Source organism: Gymnogyps californianus, chromosome 14, assembly GCF_018139145.2.
Source record: "Gymnogyps californianus isolate 813 chromosome 14, ASM1813914v2, whole genome shotgun sequence".
NCBI classification, from domain to species: Eukaryota; Metazoa; Chordata; class Aves; order Accipitriformes; family Cathartidae; genus Gymnogyps; species Gymnogyps californianus.
The window spans coordinates 16,062,184-16,080,884 of record NC_059484.1 but is presented as its reverse complement, the minus strand read 5'-3'; the positions used below and the strand labels follow the sequence as shown (position 1 = coordinate 16,080,884).

The window sequence follows — 18,701 nt, the reverse complement described above, 5'->3', positions numbered from 1 at the left end:
AGCTACCCAAACCTGACACATTATTTTGAAACACAGCTGCTGGATAAAGAAAAGTAAGGTGTGCCTACCTGGGAGACCTGTGTGACACAGAAAGAACTAACCCAAGAAACAGACGAAAGAACTCTGGATTCAGGCAAGACTGGGGGAGAACACTGTCTCTCCTACTTGTATCAGAGTATTGCAGTGTTGTACCTGTGTTCAGACTTGAGATGAGAAGTCATCAAGTTAAAAAAAGAACCACCACCAAAAAAAACGAAACAAGAATTATACAATCTTTTAATTGCATTGTAATTTCATTGTACAGTCTTCAAACAGAAATATCACTTGAAAGACATCCAGTTCCCTTATTTTGCTGCACTGTACATGTTATGCAAATAAGAGCTAGGGTGGCATACAAAACAAAATGTTGCTCTGGCTTTTCAAATAATTAGTTGAAAGAAGCAGAAATCTAAAACATAGCTGGGAATTTACAGCCACAGAAGAGCTTTGCAAATCACTGGTTAAATAGAAAAAAACAGATGCAAAGGGAGGAGGGGAAGCTGGGGAGGAAGAGGGACAACAAATTTCCAGTTTGAGGCTGAAGTAGGGAAAAAAACCCTAACAACTGTACACAAGTGTCAACATGCTCAGTATTTACATTCTGAGCATTACCAATGCTACAGATAAGCAATGTACTAAAAAAATAACTTAAAAAAAAAAGCTATACAATTGTAGTTATAAATACTATATCTTTAAAACTAGTTACGTAGTGTAGGCTAAAAAAAAAAATGTTCACAGTTACTCTGAAGAGAGCTATATATATATTGCACAGTAGAAAAGTTCATTCAGTATACCATGTGTAAACAATTTTTATCTTCTTTGGCAATATCAGGACTTAGAGGAATATTTGCTGTGAGCAAAAGCACTTGGGTACAAGGCACATCAAAAGCTTTTAAAGCTGCAAGATAAATCCTTCTGACACTTTCCAGTTAGCACTGTCATTCTCTTTAGAAAAACGTGTACCTATCAATTCAGAACAACACATTTCTACAAGTATAACTCAGAGGTCGGGTGACAAAAACATCAGATGTTCTTGGCTGTTATTCTACAGTAACAGATTTGGCCAAATTTCTTGGAAAGTCCACCTAGAATGAAGAGACAGACTTTCAGTATATGACAGAGTAATGCATTTGACAGTTCATTTAGCATGCTTTTTTTAGACTTCCTAATGAGTTCTGCTTTATTCTAGACATATTCACACACACAAGAGACTATAGATATGCAGATAATGACTCACTGTTATTCATCCTGGCTTCCAAAACCCTCCTAACAAATAAATATTTGTTTTGCACAGGGTACCTTTCCAAAGCAGTCATCATTATCAAACTGACACACCTAGCCAGCATCAACAAACTAAGCTATACAAAGCACTGAACTATTTTAGGTTAAAGTGGAATATCACATTTTAAAGTGCAATATCACATTTTAAGATTTAGTTCTCTGAAAAAGTCCTATCTGCACGCTTAACTAATCAAACTAAGCAAATGATCTTTATAATTTTTTTAGAAGGATACCAATTAAAAAAATAAAAAGCTGAAGAATTGGCACTGAAATGCCACCTCTACCACCACAGCCACTATAAGCTCCACTATTATCATAGTTCTTTGTTAGATATGCCATTTATCTGGGTCTCTCAATTTATACTGGTAGGAGGAAGTTCAAAACTGCACTAACTGGAGTGCTAAATACAGAAAGCACTTACATCGTATCCTCTGAGAACAGCCAAGTGGAATGAAAGCAACTGGAGAGGAATAACGCTCAAGACTCCTTGAAGGCAGTCAACTGTATGAGGCAGCTCAATGGTTTTGTAGGCAAATTTTGAGCTTTCTGTGTCTTCTTTAGAACACAGAATGATTGGACGACCCTGAAAATAAAATTTTGCAGTGTTAAGTGAAGAGCTGGCTTAGAACCGCTTTGAAATACTGGTTCACAGTATGCCTGTAGTATCTTTGAAGACGCTCAGGTAGCTAACAAAGACAATGCCAGTCTTGCGTAATGACTTTTGTCATTCACTGTTTTGTGAGACTTGAATGTTTTCACCCTGTAGAGTTGTAACATTATTCCATTTGCTTCAAAACAAACAAAAAACCCAAACAAAGGACCCACATGCAATCAGTTTTCACTAGTGGTGTTAACCTGTAATGACAACCTACAGTGCAGATATAGCATCTTATTTATAGCTTAATAATGAAACAAACAAACAAAAAAAAAAAATCGCCAATACATCCTTTTTCTGAGCACAGTCAGCAGCAATGCAACGTGCACAATTTCTTTTCCTATGACACTGTATTAGTTAAACAGCTTACCTGTCGAGCAGTGACCTGTTGCAGAGCATTCTGGCACTTAGTGAAACAAGGATCCTTCATTATCACCATGATAACAGGCATTTGTTTATCTATTAGGGCTAATGGCCCATGTTTCAGCTCACCAGCCAGGATACCTTCAGAATGCATATAGGTGATTTCTTTTATTTTCTAAAAAAAAGCAAATGCCATCAAGTTACTAGTAAATCAGATCAGAAATAAAAGCCACAAGAAGCAAAACACCAAGGCTGTACATCTGCCACTTAAATACAGACACATGGTATCAAGTTGGTATTTTCAAAGATCAGCTAACAGTGAAAACAGACAGGCTTGTCTGCTGGGATTTCTAGCAGGCTGCTGGTGGAAGCAGAGCTTGCCCGTGCACATGCATTTCCAGATAAAGAAATGGAGTAATCAACAGGAACTTTAAGAACCAAACACCCAGCACAACCTTGGCTAATGCAGTCTACCTTTAACATTTCAAACTTCTGTGAGAGATGGATATACGTCCATCCCACCAGAATGTTCATAACATAATTTATGAGTTTCCTGCATGAGCACCTCATCTGAACATCAGCACGTTGTGTTTTTCTGATGTTATTTTCAAATGGGTCAGCATTTTAAATTGTTTGCTTTTTTTTTTTTTTCAATAGACTCATTGAATACTGCATTTATTATGTGAAAGAAACAAGAAACTGATATCATATCCAGGTTCACCTTATGTATGTGTTCAATCCAACAGGACTAAATGCTCTTAGTTACAGATAGCAGTTTTACTGCACCAGAATTAAGTTGTAATGAAATATTAGAAATAAACTATGTTGCAGAAGCCACAAAAGCTACATTATTTTAAATAACATCCAACAAAACTGAGAGGTTCCTACCAGAGCTCCTTCCAGACAAGTGGCATAATTATACCCACGACCCATAACCAGCAGTGATCTTTGTTTGTACAGTTCAAGAGCCAAATCATGTATCTTCTCATCCAAGGACAATACTTCTTTAATCATCTCTATTGGGGCACACAAAAAGCACATATTAAAAACTTTTTTAACTAGAAAAAACAGTTTGCTTGTAGTAGGATGTTCTAATGGTCTGTTAGAACAAATACACTTAATATAATTCAACCATTAACTTTTCATCTTTGACTGCAGTTTAAGGATATTTTCTCCAGCCTTTTTTACAGTAACAAATTTAAAGCAACTATTGGTTTAAGCAGTGCTCATACATCCCATATGTATTTCTATGGAAGTTGTGAACATCCATTTTAAAGTCACCTTGAATTAGTTTCCTTTTATCTATCTTGATTTAAAGTGAAAGGCTTTAAAAATTTCAAATCATCAATTTAGGAGATCAAGTAATATTTCTCATACAAAACTACCTTATTGTAATTAGAAAACCCAACCCATGAAAATTCTGATCTTCCTGCCAAGTTTCTTGGAAGGGCACTTGTAAAATTGGCAATTAGTGCAGAAACTAATAGTCCATTTTTCTTATGTTGTCTACCCTTCAGGAGGAGGGGGAGAGTGAAACTTAAATGAGAAAGAAACATCCCTGAGTAGTATTGTATATTGCCCATTAAAAAACATCCCCTATCCCTCCTCAAACCCAAAATATCAATATACCTGGCAATGATTTTAGTCCGCTAATGATTTCCTGTCTCCTTTTCTGCAAGGAAATTCTGTCTTCAGACATCATTAGGCCAAACATTACAAGAGACACAAATTGGCTGGTATAAGCCTGCAAACAAAACAAAACATTTAGCAGCTAAGCCTGCAGAGAGTTAGATCTCAGTTTGAAGTGCTACAATTAAAATTTAATTGGATTCCACAGGACTGAAGTATACAAGTCAAACACTGAACAGCAATTACCTTTGTGCTTGCCACACCTATCTCCGGTCCTGCATTGATATGCACACCACAGTCAGTCTCCCTGGATATTGAGCTTCCGACTGTGTTTGTGATGCCAACTGTTAGAGCACGACGTTCTTTACAATACCTCAAGGCCATGAGCGTATCTGCAGTTTCACCTGGAAAACATTTACATCTTGACTTCAGGTTGACAGAGGATAGTAATCATTCCTGAAAAGCATAAAATTCTACACAAGTGTGTTTTAAATAACTGCATCCACACTTACACAATGCAAAATGCAACTGAAAACAATAATTCAGCACTCACTTATTGTCTATATGTTTGAATCAAATCTGAAAGAAACTTTCATCCAAGACAAATCCGACCCATTAGCCATCATCTTCCTTTGCAACATGCAGAAAGTAATAAATCACTGTCTTTTAAAAACTTTTCTACGGTTTTCACTCAACTGAAGGCAAACAGTAAATGCCGCTCACCTGACTGACTTATAAAAAAGCACACGTCATCTCTGAATACGGGTGTGTTCCTATCCAGGAAGTCACTAGCAAGTTCCACCATCACTGGTAATTCAGTTAATTCTTCCAATACTTGTCGAGTCTGTATTCAAGCAGCACACAATATTTGTTAATATTGCCACACATAAAAGTCTTGAAATCTTAAGAGTCAGAGATAATCTAAATGGATTATTATTATAAAAATCGATAATTACAGCTCACCAGAGCTTTAAAAACCAAGGTGAAAAAAGTTAATTTCTAGCATGGTAGGTAACAGCATTGGAACATTAATAAAGAACGTGGCACAATGGAAAACTAAATAAGAGGGCGAGACCCCTCAATGAAAGGCAAAGTCTGAGATACAGAAGAAGAGCTGTTGTCTAAAGACCCAGCAACTAGGAGTTATATATGCATTTCAGCTAAGGCTGAACATACAGCTACTGCAGCGTGGTAACTGGTCCCACAGCCAATAATGATCAGTCTTCGGCATCTTCTGATTTCTTTCAGATGATCCTTCAGCCCCCCCAGCAGAACTGTAAGCAAACAAACAAAAAAAGCATGTATCAATGGTGTACTTTATTTTCTAGTTAATATGTTCAAAATTTGCAGCCTTACTGCAGCTTGAACACCTGTTCCGAGTTACCTGTGCTGCTCTCGAAGTTCACCCTGCCTCTCATCGTATTGACAACGGATTCTGGTTGTTCAAAAATTTCTTTTTGCATGAATGCACTGAAGTTACCTGCTTAGAAAAAACATTACATGGTAATGCTTAGGTTTGTTATTTGAAGTTTATCACAGTTATAAAGAGATTACTTTTAAGACAACTAGTGGTCACAAGCTAATTTAAGTTGACTGTGTTAGCTTAAACAAAAGCTTAGGAATAGGTGAGAAGAAAGGAGGGATTGATAGTTGGCTCTATTTGGTTGGTTTCATTTCCCAACACTGACAAGGTAACTGAATTCCTTTTTAAGGAAACTTCTGTATTTCACTTCAGTTCTTAGTTTACAGCCAAAGTTTGCCAATAACTACAACAACATGTTAACATTAGTTATATATTCACTAAATATTGAGATGAGTAGAAGTATCTAGGACTTTTCCAAGGCTAAAAATGGGTAGGGTCCCATACCGCCCATCTTCCCTTGGTCTTAAAGCTTGGAATTGTCAGCTCCCAATACAAACAAAGTCATTTTCACAACAAATTAGCAGTTTTCTGCCTTATCTACTACACAAACAGTCAGTAACTATCCATCTTTGATGACAGTCGTTTACAGATGTTTCAACCCACCCTTCATGATTTGCTGCAATTCCATCTGCAAGGTCTGAATGGCCCGGGAAGGATCATCACTAGCTGAACGCTTGAGACGGTGAATTGAAAGCTTCCCATCAGTTACTGCTGCAATGTCATCATCTTCTAAGAAAATTACTCTGTTGGTGTGCTCAATGATAGCACTACAGAAAAAACAGAAGCAAGACAAACCTGACACGTCAGTAAGAGTTGGTAGCAGCACTCCTCAAAGCAATTAAATATGCCACACAGCACTTCCAGCTCCCCTTCTATCTTCCTTTTGGACATAACGACAGATAAAGCCATCTTAAAGGAAATGGCTCCATCTGCTGCTCCTCCTGCACTCTCACAGGAACCTGGAGCAGAAGGCTTGGGAACCACGGCATCTCGCATCAGCAAGTTCCTGCTGATCTGATCTTGCCTCCCAGTGTCCCTGATGGATCCCTAAGGTCACGATCTTGTTTCCGAGATAAACGCGTACCTGACATCCACATTCCTGCTAAATTTGGAACCACACCACTATTTCCTCCTCTGATAGCTGGATTAAAATGCCAAAACCCAGACTAACCTATAGTCTGCCCAAATACTCAGCTGATAGTGTCTATTTGTACCCAACTTACCTTCCTACACTGGATGTATTTTACACAGAGGTTAACAATTGCCAGATATTGCACTTGTTTGCAGTTCAAATGCTGATGTAAAGCCTTCACATTTTTCAAGTACCTTAGCCTGGGGGCTTTATCAAGTTAACCTGGATTAGAAGCTATTCTATCAGGGAACAATTGTACAGCAGCAAGACAGCGTAAGATTTCCAGAACTCTCTCACTTCTAAACGAAAAACAGTATTTTTGAGAAACGTTTAAATACTTTTACTACCTTGCATCTGAAGCAAAGAAGAATTCTACTGCCTTATCCCCAACAGCATGAAGGCAAGTAGAGCTGTCCAGTCTTTTCATTCGTGAATTGCATATGTTCTTCACATTCTCAATGTTGCCTATTAAAGAAATGAGACACTTTGAAAGCAAAAACAGATCTGTTCAAGTTAGAGATTACAGACTATACAGGTTCAAGGTATCACAGTTACACAAGTATTTTGGGGGATGGGACTTTTACATGAACTACGCATTCAGTAGTATAAAAATATATCATCCTCAGCTAAGAAGCTATTTGGGGCATCAGCTGGTAGTTTTCTAGTACAAAGACCAATTAACCTAATTTCTAATCATAAAGTAACAATAATTTTAGTTCTTAAAAATAACGTAATTGGATTTATCAACTTACATGTTCTATATAAAACAGGAATCTGTTCAGTAGAGAGCTTGTACTTGCTCCTAACTCCAATGAGCAAAGGACTCCCTCTCCTACAAATGGAAAACACGCAAATTTATAAAGAGAAAGGTGCATACAAAGAAGTCAAAGGACATCTCTGAAGTTGAAAGACAATATCTCATCTAGCTTCCTAAATAGGAAGCTCCTCCTCAACCCTGATCCTAAAGCCATTACATGGCAGGAGTTATATAAACTTGGCTTGCTTCTGTAAGATTCGCCAAATATTATACAAATAAGTACTACATGCCTTGGTGATTCATTCCCCATGAACTACACCCAGGTAGAGGAAAACGTATATGAACTAGTTGTTTTCCTTCCAGTAATCACGAAACAGCTTAGCACAGGCACCAATCTGAATACCGTTTTTAAACAAAGTTTAAAACAAAGTTTAAAACTTTTAGACAAAGTTTAAAAAACTCTGCCTCTGAAGCAAGCCAGCAATAAGCTCCAGTGCTCTTTACTATTGAAATACTGTTCCACTCTTTAGCCTTTTAAATTCAGAAATGTCAACCATCACTACTGCACCTCTGAAACTGTAGAATATTAAGATCATTTTTTAATTATATGGGTCATGTGTCACACTGAAGAGCTTACTAAAGAAAAAAAAAAAAACCACCTCACAGGAATAAGAGAGTAATTCACCCCCCACCACCTCAGATTACAAGTTTAGCTTCTCTTAATCCCCTCACTCCTAAAAACCCAAACCTGAACCACATATAGAATAGTTCATTTCAGAAGATGTTCTCCAGTTAGAGTGATGGTACAGCTGGCTTTTTCACAATTTTAATATAGTCCCATTTTAGACCACAGAAGCAACGTGCTTTTTGGTTGTAGTATAAAACAGTCTTTATTCCCACTGCTACTTTAATATCTTTACATTTCCTGAAAGTTAACTTACACAGAAAAAACTCATAAATGCTATGACAGCTATAGAACACTATTTGTATAACCTATTAGTATGATGGCATTTTAGCCAACCTGAACATACTTATCTCATTCTTTATTCAATGTGAAGTAAAATTGAACCATACCCTTTCCCTCCCCTTTTTGATACAGGAAAAATGTTAGCACGCTCTTAATGCCACTTTAGAAACAGAGATACACTGAGCTTCTTTATTGACACACTGTAACAGATAAAAGGACAGACTATGGGAATGAGTTGTTCTTCTGAGTGTGTCATTTGGACAATCTCCAACCGAAAGTGTATTTGCATGAAGCAAGAAAACATCATCTGATTACTTTTCACTACTGTCTTCACATCCTCAAAAAGTGAGTAGTCACAGCTAATTTATTAAACAAAATCAAGTTAAAGATTATAGAGGAACAACACAAGCCTCTGGAAATTCTGTGACCTGCAGTCAGTACAGCTTAAATTAAATTTTATTTAATAGTCAGTTGAAAAGATGCTCAGCAGAGCTTTGCTGCACTTCACAAGGATTCCACTAGTGCAACTATCTACCTTCTGAGTTTTGGTTAATTAAGCACTTTAAACATCAGTATTCTAGTTTTTGGGGGGGTTGGGTTTTTGTAAGAGATGTCAGCATTTTTTTAACCTAAAAAAGCACGAATTATGTATAAAATGGACTTTTACTAACCTGGTAGCAACAGCTTCACCTGGGTAATGGATGCTCTTGAAAACCAATGCAAAAGCACCTTCCTGGAAACGATGCAAACAGAAGAGAGGGAAAAAAAAAATTCCTAAACAACTTATCTCAATTGGTGGCATCTCATTAAACTGGGGCCCCTCTTCCTGAGGGGGCTGTGAAGGAAAGCTCTTTACTACTATCAGGAATCTCTTCCTGGAGGGCAGACTGCACCTTTAAAGGAATTGGTCATGGAGCAAACAAGCTAACATGCACATAACAGTGCAACAGCTGAAGGATCAGGAAGTGAGCACTTAGCCTCACTTTATAAATAAAAGCAATACCTTCTAATGCAAGGGCTAAGAAAATCTCCAAGATGTTACTCGTAATCAACATGAAGACTGTTAGACATTTACTTTTAGTAAGACTTTTAATAAGAATGTGCATGTAGCTGCATTCTGTCATGCATTTTTAGCTAAAATTTTGGAGTTACTACTTCTAGTTTAAGCAGCAAATTCTGACTTATGTATTTCCAAAAAAAAAAAACCAAAACAAACCAAAAAACAAACCCAACCCCTCCACCAAAAACAAACCAAAATCCACAACACAAGAACAAAAACAGGAACACACAATCAACCACTCTATAGTATTAACACAGCTTGCAATCGTGAGGAATATTCCAAAAGCAGGAGCAAAAGCCCCCCCACCTTGCAAACAGAAGAGAGACAGTAACATTCACTCCTCTCGCAGGGACTCCAGTTAGACTACTCTCCTCTTGTTCTGCGGTCAGGTGAAGTCACCCTTCCCCTCAACTAAGTAGCTGCACCACTATTCCCTCTTGACCCATACAGGTCTTTACTTCGTGTGTATTCCAGCCCTGCTCTAGGGGAATCCTACAGAGCTGCTTTAGAGAGGAGAAAGGGGAGGTGAAAAGAGTGTCAGAAACTGCAGGAAGGAGAGGGAAAACATCTGCCCGGAGACTGGGGGAGGAAACAAAGCAAGCTTTCTCCAAGTTTGCAATGCATCTGTCAAAGTTTTTAAGCGTTCATATACTAAGTAACAGTAGATTCCCACTTCACAGTTTGGAAACCAGCTATGCCATCAATCAGTACAGCTTGTTAGATCTATTTCCAAATATGGGAGCCAAGGCATATTATTAGACAAACTTGAATCACAGCAGTGTTTTAACATGATCAGAATAGCCTTTAAGAACACACTGCCCTTTATGAGAGATTTCAACCCCCAGAGGCTCCTATTAATTTCTTTTAATTAAGCTGCTTCATTAAACTGCGATAACCTCTTGCTTAAAAAAAAAAAAAAGAAAAAAAGAAAAAAAACAAACCACCAAACAAAAAGCACTGCTAATGCTATTTAAAGATTTACTATTGAAAAGCCTTTGAAGTTTCCAAAATTTTAATCTCATTTCTTGGTCTATTAAGCATTGTTTAGAGGCCACAAAGCGTTATTTGCAGCACCTTCTAAGGAATCCTGCAGAAGATCTAAATGCATAAATGCAGAATACTAAGGAACCCCACAAATAGCTTATACTGTAGTACAGGAAAGAAGGAACTTCCCACTTACCAACTGTTGAATAACTCTTTCTACCAAGGCTGAAAAACTGGTGTCCTCACTCTCTCTGTTGTCATACATGTATTTGATCAGTTTGGGGATCGTTTCTGTATCCGTTTCAGATTCGAATTCATAGCCTTTGCTCTCCTGAAATATCATATAGAAGAGTAAAAGGTGTTTTCATCCTCAGGCAAGAAACACTGAAGAGCCTCTCAGCTGCCTCCCACCAGAAACTGCACAGTAAGACAGACTGCTTGGAGCACTACACTGGACTAGTGGATATATATCACTATAGACAAAATATAAAGACTTATCCTGTCATAGCTACTCTTTCAGAAATACTCTATTAAGACATGTAGTAAGACTTGCTTAGCATCTGTCAAGCAACAAGAGACAGGAGGGAGCCCACTCCACACACACTCTCAAAGACTTTGAGCGCAAATTGCTACTCTACTCATAAGTACTTTGCATTTAGGATTACAAGAACATATTGCACTTCACCAGCTCCCGAGCATCTTTATTAGGCAGACTCCTTCACACTACTACTTTATAGATTATATCAAGAAACTTGAATTCAGATTCCAAAGTAGTCATGACAGATCTGATGGTAGTTGGTGGAGCATTTACTTTCTAGTTTTAGAATCAAGTTGCCACAGACTCACCAGAAATTTTCTCAGGTCCTTATAATTTGTGATGATTCCATTATGGATAACAACGAATTCTAAAAGGAAAAATAGATATATTCATCAGTAATGAAAAATTAAGATATTTAACTCAGAACACAAAATTAGAGGGGAAAAAAGCTTAGAAGTACACTAGAAACTACCTGCTATAGCTTTCAGACCTACAGTTTATCACAACGTGGACAGCAGAAGCTTACAAATTCTGAAGGCATACAAAGGTTGTTCCAAATCGTTAAGACAGTTTTAAACTACACCCAGCAGAATAGCACCAAGCCATCTCAAGTGAAAAGTGATACGAAATCTCCCTTTTCCAGCCCAGACAATATTGATGCATTTACATTTTCGGAGTCTTACCTTTTAAAACAAGAATGATGTACTTTGACTAACTTGCATTAATTTTCAGAGAACAGATCTCATTAATCTTTTACAGTGTTACTTTAGCCTCAGAAGAGGCCATTTTATTGCAAAAGTGTCTAACCTAGATAGAATGGCAACAGCTTAGCCCTAGTATACTAAATAGACACCATAACACTAGTAAGAACAGAGAACATATGTACTACGTGGATTGAATCGTTTCAAATTCATACAGTTCCAGAGTGCTGCAGAGATTACATACCATTCCTTTTATCTGATCTCTGAGGGTGACTGTTTATTGCGCTCGGTACTCCATGGGTCGCCCAGCGAGTATGAGCAATTCCAAAGTGTGTTTCAAATTCTGCTTTTGAATCCAGGTCATCTTGTTCTACACACAAGAAATTTGGTTTACTGAATCTTTAAAGTTGAGTCTCTCTCTCACACACACACAACTAGTAAAGCACTAAGAGAATTCCTACAGGGAAAAATCTAGAAGTTATCTTCTGGCTTTCTTTTAAACCATTTGCTTTCCTGACATTACACTTCAGATAGTTCAAGCTACTGTGATTAAAACTCTGTTTGCCAAGACGAGCTTTTTCAGCCAATACTAACAGGTACGCTAACAGACCTCATTCCTACAAATTATAATGTAAATGTATTAAGACACAACTTCAGTTCTTCACAGATGGAAGCACTGCATAAAGCAGATTGTGACAACGGCCAGCTGCTTAAATGCTCGTAAGTTGTCAGAATCCATGTTTCGATGTTTCAGCTACCAAGCACAGAAATCATCTGAGTAAAGCACCAAGGGAGCCCAGGTCTTGAACAAATAAGCAACAAAAAGAGGACAGAGTAGACTGATAATTTCACAGCACTACACCTGAAGATCAGCTTGCTTTTCAAGTGCAGATTTGGGGGGCACAAACAATTTAACTGCCATTGGATTACACAACGCAGTTATTTCTGGTTCAAGATCATAACCCTAATTTCATGGTCTGACTTTCTGTTGAGATGCAGATATCTGCCTGGGAGGCCAAAGTAAAGGGGTAATTTTCGAGACACTTACTGTACAACTCTTCTTCCAGGGCCTTTACTTTTCCTCTTTTCTTAACTAGTTTGATGAACCTTTCTTTATCTTCATTATTATTTCCATCAATTGCCACTCCTACAGTATAGGACACAGTCACAAGTGTTATTTAAAGCATGAAATACACTGGCTGAAAAAAAGGCTGAGAAAATACAGACAAGCACACACTAGTAAAACAACTATTTTTAAATTATCCTTCAAAGGGATATACTTGAAGTCTGTCGCTAGACCTGTGTATGTTCAATTCAACTCGATGAAGTCTGTATCCACTGCATAGATGAAAATATACATGAGCCATCTCAAATTTTGCTTGAGGACAGACTGATATATTTTGCCTGATGAAATTAGCCAACTCAAATTTAAAGACAAGTTTAATCTTTCTCATCCTTTCACTGGGACTCACACGTACAAAAAAGGCTGAGGCAAAAACTACATGACCCTGTATGGAGGTCTTCTTCCTCACACCCTGTTTGCTTTGCTTACGTGTACTAAACCTCAACCACCATCTGATTACAGAGCTAAACACCCAATTTAAAGTCCTGAGGAAAGTTGAAGTCTTCTTCAACTCCAAGAATCAAGGTAATTAGTTCTGATCTTTCAATCTGCAGGATAAAAAAAGAAAAACCCAACATGCAGAAGTTGAAAGTACCTAAAAAGTCACATAAGTAGCTATTGGTTGCTAAAATTAATTTGTTGAGTTAGTTTACATACCTGCAGAGTCATATCCTCTGTATTCCAGTCTCTGTAATCCTTTTATCAGGGTTTCAAATATTTCCTTCCGAGTCCGAGGCACTCTGTAGTTTAGATAAGCAAAAATTCCTGTTTAAAGAGAAAAGGGGAAGGGGGAAGAAAAGAAGCAAAGATTTTTTTAGAGTTTGCATCCCTTCAGACTCAATTTAAAACCCTCTAAAACTAGTATCACAGAGAGGTCCTAGGGGGACCCAACCTCCCATTTAGTATGATTCTTCCTACCGGGTTTTTAAATAGAACGAGTTCAAATACAATAAAGGACTCAGGACCCTCATTTTCACCACACAACACACATGCTTTCCTGGCCAGTTTCACTCTCCTCATGTTACCCACCAAGAGTTAAACAGCTGAGAGAGCTTAAAAAATTTCTACTTTTCATGAAAACCGCAGCTGAAAATGGGAACATTATGATCTATTTCATATCCAGACATTCAAAGAAGGAATATATTCACCAGAACTAACACAAGGAGACTTTTGTAATCAAAGTCATGGCCTTAAATACCCACGGGTAGGTACTAGGCACAACATCTATTTCTGAAAGGCTCCAGCATACAACAGTCACTTCAGCAGGAAGAGAATAGAGAAGAAAACATAAAGAAAGGGCAGAAGTTAAAAGGATAGGACAACAAAGGAAAGAAACAGAAGATACAAAAAAAGCGTCACCCAAAAAACAAGCATTCACCCTTTGCGCTGCCTCAACACAATGCTGCCTGCCAAACCCAACTCAACAGAGACATAAGATCATTTGCTTGCCGCGTGTTACTCAGGTCAACTCTTACAGAGGCATCATAAGGGAAGACATGAACTCACTCCTTGCCTACTCGGCAAACAGAGCCTGGAAGCGTCTGCAAGTCTGATCCCTCTTCTCTTGAATAGGCCAGTCATCAACCAAGAAGTAGCTTTTTTAGTTTGGGGGCTGGTTCCCCCCCCTACCCCGCCCCTGCACAATTTTTTTTTTTTTCTCCTTTGGAAGACAAAAGTACACAAGCATTTTTTCATTAAAAGGAGTTTGGGGGATGTTGTTTTATCTTTAGAAAAGGTGTAATAAAAAGGTCACCTGCCAAGGAAAACACAACCATTCCTTTTCTCCACGTACTGCTCTTCCTCGGACTTCCGCATTTATAAGGATTATATAGGCCCTTTTATTAACTCTTGCAAATCTGTACCCCAATAAAACAGAAACATCTGATTTCACTGTTTCAACCGTTTCTTCAAGCAACAAGTCAGGACTGGAGACTACAGTTAGCAAAAAACACACTTTAAGAGCTCAACAGATAGGCAGTTCAGACAAGCAAGTGTTTTAAATAGAGAAAGCCTTTGTTCGAAATTTAACACCCTCTTCCCCTTCAAGTAAGGCTTTTGAACTGTAAATGGCTGTAGTGAAGAAGCTGTTATAATGATACACCAATAAATCTCCCTTATAAATATTATTGTGAATTCGGTTACTCCACTGGTTTTAAGCCATTAATACTGTTGATTTGACAGTGAGACTAAGAGACTATTATATTGGTCTCTGAATTTATCTTGGAAGGATTAAAGGGTGGAAAATACTTTTCTGCTACAGAAGCGAGATTTATGAGGAGCCCAGCCTAATTATTACTAGAGCATCCAACATTAACGGAGATATTAAGACAATAGTTGCATTTAAATAGGTATTTGGGAATTTGAACAGCTAAATACTGTTCTTCGTGGATGCTTTGAAAAATAATGCCTCTGGTTATATACAGCCACTTTAGACTGAGAGCTTGTTGATCATTTTTCCAGACAGATATTTACCGTTCTCTGGCACTAACCACCAAGCTCAAGAGCAGCGTTCTTCAATTTCTTCAATACAAATTTCTCAACATCATTCCAAAACATTGCTACACACCTCATTTCAGATCCAGCTCTACTTTCTAGGCCAGATTTCACAATGTATTTAAGACGCATCAGCCTTGGATGTTCCATGTGGCATCTTTGACTACACAGAGCTCCAGGAAGAACCTTCCTTCGGGACCGTCCTTACAATGCTACCAGTGTGCTGCAATTGTTAAAAAGATCCTTGTTTCCAGGGAACTGTAGCTGTGCTTCCACACACATGAATTAGAAGATGCAGAAGTCACCAGAGGCCATTTACAATGAAAGCAATAGCTGCAGCCTGACTTCTCAAGGAATATATTATAAACTCTTTCAGTTAAAGGAAATAAATCTTACTTTCAGCACCATTTCTCTAGTACTCTTCTGTTTCATGATTTACCCACTTGCATATTTTCTTCCCTACTCAGTCATCATTTTGGCTAGATTTAAAGCACATTGCTCAACTCATGTAGAAACAACTTTTGATAAAGACCTCTTGTAGCTTAATTCCTTCTGGAAGCAAACCAATATGACTGAATTTTACTTGAATCATACTCATGATAAGAGAGTTTTGTGATGCTTGCAAGTTACTTTATAATGGCCTCCCCAAGCTATTAGATGCCATTTCCAGAGCTTGCACCTCTCCTCCCCAATGAAGACTCAAGTACTCTCTAAGCTAAAGCAATACTGAAGTGATATGTATCAAGTAAGGTGATGTTTATTTGTCAGCACAACATAAGCAATGAAATACTTTCCTAAGTCATACGTACAAACATAGAATCCAATAAAAGCATTTAAGCAGCATTTTACTAGGGCATTGCTCTCTTGATCTGAATGCTAAATCTAGTTTATAACTTTCCATAATTACAGAGTTTACATAGAAGCATGAACTGGGTCAATCATGTATGGCTTACCTTTAGAATCAGATACTCAAAACAGAAACAGAAGGTTGTTAAACCATTACTAAAACCAGCTTTAATCAGGTGCAGACACAGAAAGCAAGGCTATCCCTTTGCGTGCATATCAAGACTTTAGAGTTTCCCCTTTCCCTTTCAGGATTGCAAGCGGAGCGTCAAGAAGAGGAAAAGTTAATTGAGTATTTTTTTGTGGGAAAAATCCACAAGAACTCTTGCAATTGCAAGACTTCACCAAAATCAAGAAGGGGGCAGCCTATACTTGAAGTTTGAACAAAATTAATTTTTTTTTTTTTTTTTTTTAATAAAAGGATACCTCTGTTGGGGTAAGCACATTGTTGATGCCAGAAACTTAGCTTTGAGAAAGTCCCAGTCTCAACTTCATATCCTGATGAAACTAATTTTGATTTAAAATAGGTAGATCATCAATATAAGAGCACCTTACCTGGTTTTTAAACCCTGCATACTTTTGCTATACTGTCTTCTTACATGTGAGTGTGATCTCAACTTTGTTTCCTAAAGAGCGTGTTTATGGCAGTATTTAATGAACTATGTATTTTCAAAACAGAAAACAATGGATTTAAATCTTCATGAGCTACCTGAAGTCAGAGAAAACACAACAGGACATATTTTAAGCACTTAAACCTGGGAAGATATGCAAAAATAAAAACAAAAAAAAAGTAATTTAGAAACTGTTGGTTTCAACCTCAAGAACTCCTGCACTTCCTACAGCAGATCAGCATAGCAAGGAAGATATGGGATATCTTTCATGATAACAAACGTCACGTAAAAGGTCTCCAAATGGTGATGGGAAGAAAACTAGCACTACTCTCACTGCGCTTCATGAACTGCTGCGCTCTCTGCCATTTCATACTGAGTCAGTCACTCCACCCCAAGCTAGATGTTTTACCAAACTCATTTAACACTGTTAACACCCTCATTTCCCAATCAATATACAGCCCAGTTATGCTAAGTTTTTGATATTACCATTACACATCTTACTGCTTAGTGCTTGCCACCAATAGCTTTGGTTTGCTTAGGCACTGAGCCAAGTCTCTCACCTGAAGAGGTTTTGTTTAGAAGACACCAAGTTCGTCTCATTGATAGCGACCTGGGAGTCACATAGGAGCTCAGACAATACCACCTTGTGTTTCCATTCAAGTGAAAGAGGCTTACTGGACTCCTGGCTCTAAGCTTACAATTAAAGAGGATGTGGAGGCAGGGAAAAGATATCTAGCTTGGAAAGTACATTTTTGGAAGCGGTAACTCAACTCACTTTCAGCCTGCGTCTCACAAAAGAGGTTTTGTTCACGATGGCTAAGTAGTACAAGCACAAATTTTTCTACTTTCAACAAAAGTATCCTTCGAGACCCGAGAGGAGGTTTCAGTGAAGGGATAGGTAAAGTTTCACTAAAATTTCCTCCATAACTAAAATGCATTGCATCAGCAGCTTCTGAACCCGCACTTTGATTTTAATCTGATCCAAAGCATATCTAAGCAATTGTATACACGAGGTAGGCATTATCTTCACCATCTCATCTTTATTACATAAAGGCAGGTGAATAAACTCACATCAGCTAAGAATTAAGCTCCTTCACAGCCTTTGTTTGAAAACCACAAACTCTTCCTATCGCCGCAGTTGGGAAGTGAGTCACAACTAATCCCTAGTCCTGGATTAGGAAAGACAGAGCTAAGCGCATCAAGAAGCCTGTGCAGCAGCCAAAGCAGTGATGCACCGAGGCATCCGGACCAGGAGGAGCAAAGGTTAACAAGGCAGCCGAGATACCCCCGGAGCAGCCGGGCGGTGGGAACGGGACCTTTTCCGATCACAAGACCCAGGACAAGCCGCCGGACACGGAGGACCCAGAGAGGCGAGGCTGCGGGGAACAGACAGGCAATCAATCCCCTCTCCTTGGGAGAAGGGGGCGGACGGAGGAGCTCTACCTTTACCTGCCATCACCGCAAGAGCCGGTCATTCTCCCTTCCCATCCCCACAAAATGGATGCAGCGGGGCCGGTCCCGAACGGACCCGCTGCGGGGGGGGGGGGGGGGGGCAGCGACGGCGGGTTTCTGCAGCCCCGGGACCCGCTGTCACAGCGGGGCAGCCCGACGCCCCTCAGTTCGGGGACAAAGCAGCCCTTGTCCCGCACCCCGGCAGAAAAGGCGGCCGGCCCCGGGCACAGCCCGCTTTGTCCGCAGGCACCTCGCTCTTACCAGCGACCCCCGCCGCGGCCGGCGGACGCCCCCAGCTCCGTCCCGCCCGGGAGGCGAAGTGCTGCGGCGGCCCCGGGCTGCCTACGGCCGCTGACGGCCGGCCAGTGGCGGCAGCCGCGGCCCCGTCACTCACCGCACATGGTCGCACCACACGGTCCTTCCCGCTGACAGGAAACGCGCCTCCCGCCCCACGGCCTCACTCGGGGACTGCCGCCTCCCTGGCCGCCCCGGCTCTTATAGTGCGGCCGGGTCGGCCCCTGCCTCCCTGCTCATTGGCCGGGGAGCGGGCGCTGGAGCCGCTCCGCCCGGGGCCCCGAGCGGGTGCACGGCGGGGGCAGAGCCCCGGCGCGGAGGCGGCCCGGGGGCGGGAGGCCGCGGTGGTTCGCGCC

The 18,701-nt window shown here is 39.6% G+C and overlaps 1 protein-coding gene across 2 annotated transcripts; it reads right to left on the bottom strand.

Annotated features, from left to right (window-relative positions):
- Positions 1–259: 259 nt before the first annotated feature.
- Positions 260–18,497, bottom strand: GFPT2 (glutamine-fructose-6-phosphate transaminase 2). Of its 2 annotated transcripts, XM_050905417.1 has the most exons (20): positions 18,446–18,497; positions 13,310–13,417; positions 12,578–12,676; positions 11,774–11,899; positions 11,137–11,195; positions 10,487–10,621; positions 8,918–8,979; positions 7,271–7,354; positions 7,228–7,240; positions 6,870–7,006; positions 5,994–6,157; positions 5,352–5,447; positions 5,144–5,241; positions 4,691–4,811; positions 4,214–4,371; positions 3,968–4,082; positions 3,227–3,354; positions 2,346–2,513; positions 1,742–1,903; positions 260–1,124 (listed from the first exon to the last, which is right to left on the bottom strand). In XM_050905417.1, the coding sequence occupies exons 1-20, from the start codon at positions 18,450–18,452 to the stop codon at positions 1,080–1,082; spliced, it is 2,085 nt and encodes a 694-aa protein (XP_050761374.1). In that variant the 5' UTR covers positions 18,453–18,497; the 3' UTR covers positions 260–1,079. The 2 variants fall into 2 exon arrangements, with proteins under 2 accessions (XP_050761374.1, XP_050761373.1); XM_050905416.1 differs by lacking the exon at positions 7,228–7,240 and having other exon boundaries at positions 6,870–6,987; positions 7,275–7,354.
- Positions 18,498–18,701: the final 204 nt, after the last annotated feature.